Raw genomic sequence first — 7,646 nt, forward strand, 5'->3', positions numbered from 1 at the left:
CAGAAAAACAACATAAAAAAAAAAAAAAAAAACATACACGTGAAAGCCATGAAAGCCAATGAAAGAAGAAAAAGGAGGAGGAGGAGGGGGAGGAGAGTGTAGTGCTCCCCCCACCCCCACCACTCCCCATTTCTCCAACAAAACAAAAAAACAAGCATAAATATATACATGTAAATATTGCAGGCATGCAAGTGTGTATATGTAACACACACACACACACACAGAGAGAGAGAGAGAAACAGAGAGAAACAGGAAAAAAAAAAAAAAAAAAGCAAATTATAGGTGTCGGTAAAAAGGGGGTGAATGACTCTCTGTGGGTGGAGCGGCACAATGTCTCTCCAGCAGGGAAGGAAATTGCAACGCCCCTGCAAAACCCTTTTATTTTTTATTTTATTTTTTATTTTATTTTTATTTTTTTTTTGTTTTGTTTTGTTTCTTCCTTTTATTTATTTCATGTTGGCGCATAAACTTCTGCCGCAACGGAGCCACACATTTCTCCCTTTTTCCCCCCTTTCCCCTCTAACACTCCCCTGCTGTTTCTTTTCCTCTTCGCAAGGAGACACACAGAGAGAGAGAGAGAGAGAGAAATTTTATATGCACGTGCCTCCTCCCCTCTCTCTCTCTCTCTCTCCGCCTCCTTTTTTTTTTTTTTGTGTGTGTGTGTGTTGACGGCTCCACCACAAACGAGGGAACCCCTCAAATATGAATAAAAGAACGAAAAAAAAAAAAAAAAAAAGAAAAAAAAAGAATGAAAAAAGAAAAAACACAAAGATAACTTCTCTCCTAAAGGAATAACTTAAAAAAAAAAAAAAATAGAATGGTACATCTACGTACATGTCTACATATATACATGCATTTATACAGTGAAGCAATTGAAAGCAGCAAAAAAAAAAAAAAAAAAAAAACGAATCAACCGTTTGCCTTTCTCCTGTCTTTTTCTTCTTCTACTTTTTATTTTTTGTCCTCTTTTTGCTTTTCCGTTTTGTTCTTCTCTCTATCTCTCTCGACCGTTGCCTGCGGCGAGTAAAAAAGGGGCGGATGGAAATAAAATGGATTCGAGTCATTGGAGTCCCTTTCATTTGTTTGCCCGCATGGTTAAGTCGGATGCAGTAAAACACATATATATATGTAGGCATGTATGTAAACGCACACACACAAACAAACAGGGAACTCAAACAACCAACCAACCAAAAAAAAAAAAAGGAAAAAGAAGGAGGGGACATGACACGTGCCACGGCAACCGTCGCTTCTCCTCCCTTTTCGCTCTCTTTGCGTTCCTCTCATAATTTCTTCCGTTCATTTCGACGCCTTCTTCCCCCCTTCAGAAAAGCCCTCTTGCGTACAGACGGAACCCTTCGCGACGCTTTTTTTTTTTCCCCGCTTCACCCCTCCCCCAATTAAAGCGGGGGAGGCACACAAACAACAAAAAAAAGGGCAAAAAGGACAAAAAACAGACAGACAAACAACAAAAAAGACGTCTGGCCCAAAAACTCCTCCCCCTCCTTCTCCAAAAACAGAAGCTGAGAATTTAAAAAAGAAAAAAAAAAAATATGTCCTCGCGGAAGCCAATCAGAGAAAAAAGAAACAGAAAGAAACATAGAAAAAGTAAAAGAAAGAAAAAAAAAATTTCCTAAAAAAAAGCAGAAAGCCACGCAAATAGAAGAGGAAGCAGGTGGTTTAACTTCACTCCCCCTTTCAGCACCCCATCTGGGACCGTGAAAGGTTGTAGGGATCGTGCCGCCATTTGCCTCCAGCACAGCAGCGGTGACTTGTCGACAAACTCATCGATGAGGTGCTGGTGCCCTCGTCTCGGCTGGATGCGGCCATCGAATTGGACATCGCCCCACGAACAGAAAATGCCTTGCGGCAACCCTCCGTGAAGCCTCCATTTCGGAGCTCGGGCGTTCCTTCTTCTGCAGCCTCTGGATCTCCCTCGCAGTGCAGCAGGCTCTCACACGAAACAATAACACGTGAAGACAACTTCTTCCGGACAACTGACCTCCGTTTCAACGGGCGGATATCACTGCAGCCCAAAGAACGTAATTTCGGTACCGGAGTTGGCACAGTAGAAACTTCCACGGTTGATGAATCCAGCTCCTGGTCAATGGAACCTGAACCATGCATATGTCTCACCCACAGACTGTTCTCCCCGTTGACGCACAATTTGTTTGTCGATGAACGATATACACTTGCGCCACCTCGCTGAACCAAAGGAAATCCCCGCACAGATATCGGACACGCGTTGGTCCCCGCAGAAATCCCTGCGGCAGGTGACAAGGAAGCTTTATGCGGCATATTTGAATCATGCGACTCGGAAACGACGCAATCAGGTTCACTCGGTGTGGCTTTCAGGCGTGATCGGCGGCCAAGGGGAAGTTCTGGATCACCTCCCGCAACATCCTTGCACAGATGCAGAAAACTGCATTCCTCCGCAAAGCGACAGCGTTCCCTGATGTGAAGGCGACAGATAGGTATGTCCCCCGCTTCGAGAACAACGACTGGAGACTCTTCGTGGGGTACACGGCCTTCCCTTATTGCCTCTGTGTAAGACTCCAGAGAATGAGCAATTTCGTGACTCACTTCATTCAGTATTTTAGAAATGGGGACGGTATAGCCAACACGGCTCAGCGGGACGTAGCCACCTTCAAAACTGACCTCAGGAACGTAAAGCACCACCTTCGAAAGCCAAGAACGCTCATTCAGCACGTCAGCAATGTCTTCATCACCATGAAATACACAGCAGCACGGAAGTTTTCCCACTCGACTTCGCAGTGCCACAACCGCATCCAGGCTTGCATGAACCTGGTGGCACTGCGTGCCTTGGCGACACCGGCCATGAAGAAACAGTTGGCAAAGACTTGGAATTGTCGCGCGATGCTGGGCCCGGGTGGCGTAGATGAAATTGCAGGGGATCAAAAGCTTCCGGGTGGCAGGGTCAACGACCACCATGCAAAGCGTGCCGTCCGCGTCGTACGTGTAACCCTCTTTGGCTTCAATTAAAGGAGCCAGAAGTTGCATCTTTAATGCTCTATAGCCTTTTTTCCTCAATGCCACTTAATATGGGTGTAATGGGCGCAATAATTATTTCTTTTTGTTTCGGCTTGCAATGAATAACAAAGAAAACCTTAAAGTGGGTAGTTTGCAAAATTGTTGCTACCTTTCTCGCTATCACGCAAATGATGGAAAATTTTAAAATAACAATGATCATAATAATAATAATAATTAAAAAAAAAAAATAACCCCACGCTCTTCGTCGCGTAGCTGAACGATAAGCCAATAGATTCACACCACTTGGAAAGTGCCCCGCTGAACCACACTCCTCCGCAGCCCGCTGGTTCGGATACCGCTAATCCAAACAGAAGTCTCCTTACCACGCGCGGCGCCACAGACTGCGGTCTTGCTATCTCGGGGTCTTCCGCCAAGACCCTCGCGGCGGTGCGGGGAACTTCCGGACAACACTCGTGGCCCGTGTGGGGGCGAGTCAATTCCAAAAGATCCATAAATCACACTCGACAGTGGAAACTCGCCCGTGCATATCCGCCAAGAGAGCCGCCTGTAAAAAGACGCATACAATTCCAGTAAAGCGGCGGCTTCGTTTCACAATGCGCTAAGATACTGTGAAATGTGAAATGGCAGAGCAACCATGACCTCTGCGCCCTCATGGGCGTTCTTTGCCTTTGGCCACGCGATGAACCGCCATCCCCACACTGAGGGCTTGCCCAACACCGCCGGCCCACCCCGCGACAGGCCCTTCCAAGGCTCTACAAATACTACCCGCCCTTTCCACAAGCAGCGCATGCTGTGCGGAGTTCCGCAAATTCAGTTCTTTCCCATCGCTCGTCTAAATGACGGATCGTAACACGGTGTCCCTCCACGAATCGTCAACGCACAGTCGCGTGCCGTTGGATTCATCCGCCGTCGGATCCACTTCAGGGAGTAATAAAGGTGCACACGTCCACTCCTCGCCGGGGCAAGCAATCCCCCTCCTCCTTCCGCAACGCAACCCGGCGACTATGGGTGCGCCGAACGGTGCTCTGGCTCTCAGAAAATATGGTCGTGTGCCGTTCTCCCCCGGCGCCAATTGTGCCCACAGCACAGTTGCCCGGTGCGCCAACTCGTTTCCACCAAAGGTGTCAACCGCACGACGTCTTGTGGAGGTGGCCCACGGCATGCCCACGAGCGCAGCGCTGAGAGGAACCCATGCCGCGCGGCCACACCCGGACATTGATGACGATGTCCCGCCCGTGCCGGGCCAGAAGTCATTGCTTCCGGGGCCAAAAGTCCTTTTTGTGTATAGGCCTCCTTTTGCAGCTTCACTCGGCACGCCGTGTTGTGTTTTCCAATCCAATCACGTTTGCGGCATCGTGCTTCATTGGGCGGGGGCGCGGCATGCTATTTCTCTGCTCTCTGAACCGCCTGGAAAATGGGCGGTCCCATTTCTGGGCATTTAGACAGCACCCTGAATGTCCTCGACCCGCGCTTCAGCATCGTTATTCGTTATCCTGAGGATCCATTTGACTGAGTGTGCGCAGTCGCCCTGACAACTGAAAAGATTCCGTAAGCATCTCTTCCTCGCGAATGGCGCACGCCCAGGACGCACCGTTCTCACAACTGTCTGCATGCCGGGGCCTGGCGCAGCCGACGTCGCAAAGGTGGCCCAAGACGCATCCAGGAGCTGTGGCCAGGCGTTGCATCCATTATGCATTCCAATACGCCGTCAAATGGTGCGACTGCGATCCTCCGTACAAATCCCCGCCTCTCACGGATTCCCCACTTGGGCCCCTGTGTGCCGAGTAACAGCTCTAATCCCCCTCTGGCACGTCATGAATTTGCATGATCTTTCGATTGTCTCTGCCGTATGGGACGCATTCCAACTTCCCGTGGCAGAAGTGGAGACTTTTGGCGGGCCTTGCGGAGTGCTGATGGTCGCCAAGTTGTCGTCCCATTGATTGTCATGAGCAACCCTTGCAACGGCGCCAATCCAATACGCACCGCATGGAACCGCGCGTGGACATCTGAGCTGCACGCCAATATTTTTTAGCCTCCAACTGAGACCAAGCACACTCATATGGGCCAGTGCAGCGTCAACTGCCTTCCTTCAGGTGCCGCCCACTTGCTCCAAACAGCATTGTGCTTCTTCCTCTTCAGAGAGGCTCGAATGGACTCAGGGCTCCTCGGCACGGTGATGGCAGCCACAGAGTGCCGCAACGAGGTGCAATTCATCCCGTTGTCCTGGGACCGCCTTGCGGCTAGTTCACCGCCCGCTAATGGTGAGAACGCCGCCCACGTGGTGACTCAATGGCGGGTAATTCGCTGGGCAAAGACAAAGTGCCGCTGGACCACTCCGTCTCAGAATGTGGTCGTGGGCGTGTGTGTCTCGTGGACGCCGTCCAATCCGTAAAAAGGCCTACAAACGCACTTCCCTTCCAAGACACACGCATTACGACAAACCACACTTTCTTGCTGCCTCTAAGAAAAGAAGTGAGGATTGCGGCTGGGCATGTGTACCCGACACAAGGCGTCAGGCCACCATGCCCTCTCCCTCCCATGCTTCCCAGAGAAAAGGGCGAAGAACAGCAAAAAAAAAAAAAACGGTGGAAGGATGCAAAAACCAGCCAAAAAAAAAAAAAAAAAAAATTTAAAAAGAAAATAATAATAATAATAATAATAAGCGCGTCGAGTACCAAAGTGCGTGCACATTTCCCCTCTCATTTTTTGTTGCTTTTCTGTTTTTTTTTATTTCTCATGCTGGCAATTCTCCACAGAAGCAAACCAACAAAAATGCACAAAAACAAAATTTAAAAAAAAAAAAGTAAAAGTAAAAGTAAAAATAAAAATAAAAAATAAAAGTAAGCAGAGTGGAATCACGTGGGAACAAAAAAAAGGCAATCGCACTCCACTGGCTACAACAACAAAAACAACGAAGCACGTGTGTGGGTCATGTCTCCCTGCTCTTCGCTGAGAGGAACGGAGAGAAAAAAAGAGAAAGAAATAAATAAATTCCTGCAAAAAAAAAAAAAAAAAAAAAAAAGAAGGAGGGGGGAGTGGGGGGGAAAGACACAACAAAAACAAGAACAAAAATTATCGAAAAAAAAAAAAAACTAAAAGAAAAAAAAAAGAAAGAACAGAACCACAACAGAAATATATATATATATATGTATATGTATAAAGGGCTTCACTTGCACTTCTTGTGAGTGCAGAAAACACAAAAAAAAAAAAGAAGGCACCTCAAAAACAATAAAAGAAAAACAACTCCTGGACGCATCAGAATGTGTCAAATATGAAACATTCAGAAGAATGTCCCCAAACAATTTAGTCCATCGATGACTCCATTCAGTTTCCATTGCTCCGTTGTTGTTGTTGTTGTTTTTCTTCATTCGTGCGGGGAATAAGAAAAGAAAAGAAAAAAAAAAGTGTTATTTTTATTGCCTTTTTTTTTATTTCGTGCGTTTTTGTTCTTTCATTCCTTTTTTCTCATTCCTTTTTTTTTTTTTCCTCCGTGAGGCACTGCGGCTCCTGTTTTATTCCTCCTTCCCCCCGTCACGTACGCCCTTCAGCGCTCAGACACGCCAGCCACGCGTCCTCCGCCTCGCCCTGCCTCGACGCGCAGGGAACAAACCAAGAAATAAAATAAAATAGAAGAGAAGGAAAAAAGAAAGAAAGGGAGAAGGTGTGGTGCACGCATGCTTCCTTCCCTTTTTTTTTTCCCTCTCGAACAACACCGGTCCGCTCGAAAACTCGTCAACGGGGCCTCCATTACTCTTCCACACACTCATATAGAAAGAGAGAAAGAAAAAGAAATTGTTCACTCCTATCGTCACCCCCGCCCTCCTATTCTCGTCACCGGCACGGGCACATCCTTCTTCTTTCCTGTTTTTCCTTTTTTCGTTTGTTTGTTCGTTTTTTTTTTTTTTTTTGTTTTTTTTTTTCAATGGAAAGGGAAATATTATTATTATTGTTATTATTATTATATACCTCCGTAGTTACATTACAAATATACAAATTGACACCACAACAAAACCAAAAACAAAAGACAGAAGGGCAAAAGGCAAAAAAAGAAGAAGGAAAACAAAAAAAAAAAAAAAAAAAAAAACCGTAAAAAAAACTCTCATAAAGTTTATTCCAGTAAAATTTAATTGCTGTTGTTGCCCCTTATGCGTGTCCTCAAAAAAAAAAAAAAAAAAAATATTTTTTTCACTTCTTCTTTTTCTTTTTTCCCCTCCGACTTTTTCCTTGAGCTCCCTTTATTATTATTATTATTATTATTATTGTTTCTTTCCCTTCCCTTCCAATGGACAGCCACCATTACAGTCAATCAACAGCCTACGCATAAGCAAATAAAGATAATAATAATAATAATAAAACATGCATATCGGAACAAAAACGCACACAAATATATATATAATTAAATATAAATATATATATATTTGTGCATATTTATATATGTATGATACGGCATTTGGTGGAAAAGGAAAAAAGAAAAAGAAACAACTTGGGTGAAAACCAGATGCCACTTGCTTGTAGCGGGAAAAGGAGGGGAAACAAAAAAAAAAAAAAAAATAGGAGAAGGGAAAAGACAAAAAAAAGGAAAAAAAAAAGAAAAAGAACACGGGGATTGAGAGAGAGAGAGAAAGAGAGAGAACGAG

The 7,646-nt window shown here is 45.6% G+C and overlaps 1 protein-coding gene across 1 annotated transcript, besides 27 other annotated features; it reads right to left on the reverse strand.

The window, feature by feature from the left end:
* Positions 1–7,646: a sequence feature (heterozygous, non-Esmeraldo-like haplotype).
* Positions 73–95: a microsatellite.
* Positions 223–272: a repeat region.
* Positions 377–452: a sequence feature (A-rich).
* Positions 566–586: a microsatellite.
* Positions 709–764: a microsatellite.
* Positions 884–905: a microsatellite.
* Positions 924–992: a sequence feature (GA-rich).
* Positions 1,576–1,626: a sequence feature (T-rich).
* On the reverse strand, positions 1,696–3,018 carry Tc00.1047053503567.9 (hypothetical protein, conserved; the record flags this gene model as incomplete). The annotated part of the gene is made up of 1 exon (XM_800168.1): positions 1,696–3,018. One exon carries the CDS (start codon positions 3,016–3,018, stop codon positions 1,696–1,698), a length of 1,323 nt encoding a protein of 440 aa, XP_805261.1.
* Positions 3,194–3,223: a microsatellite.
* Positions 5,618–5,637: a microsatellite.
* Positions 5,649–5,671: a microsatellite.
* Positions 5,803–5,853: a microsatellite.
* Positions 6,008–6,034: a microsatellite.
* Positions 6,088–6,125: a microsatellite.
* Positions 6,142–6,168: a microsatellite.
* Positions 6,417–6,494: a sequence feature (A-rich).
* Positions 6,609–6,671: a sequence feature (CT-rich).
* Positions 6,874–6,929: a sequence feature (A-rich).
* Positions 6,945–6,971: a microsatellite.
* Positions 7,051–7,093: a microsatellite.
* Positions 7,167–7,186: a microsatellite.
* Positions 7,245–7,273: a microsatellite.
* Positions 7,337–7,362: a microsatellite.
* Positions 7,394–7,449: a microsatellite.
* Positions 7,540–7,607: a sequence feature (T-rich).
* Positions 7,618–7,641: a microsatellite.

Source organism: Trypanosoma cruzi, genomic scaffold, assembly GCF_000209065.1.
Source record: "Trypanosoma cruzi strain CL Brener 1047053517171 genomic scaffold, whole genome shotgun sequence".
Taxonomy (NCBI): Eukaryota; Euglenozoa; class Kinetoplastea; order Trypanosomatida; family Trypanosomatidae; genus Trypanosoma; species Trypanosoma cruzi.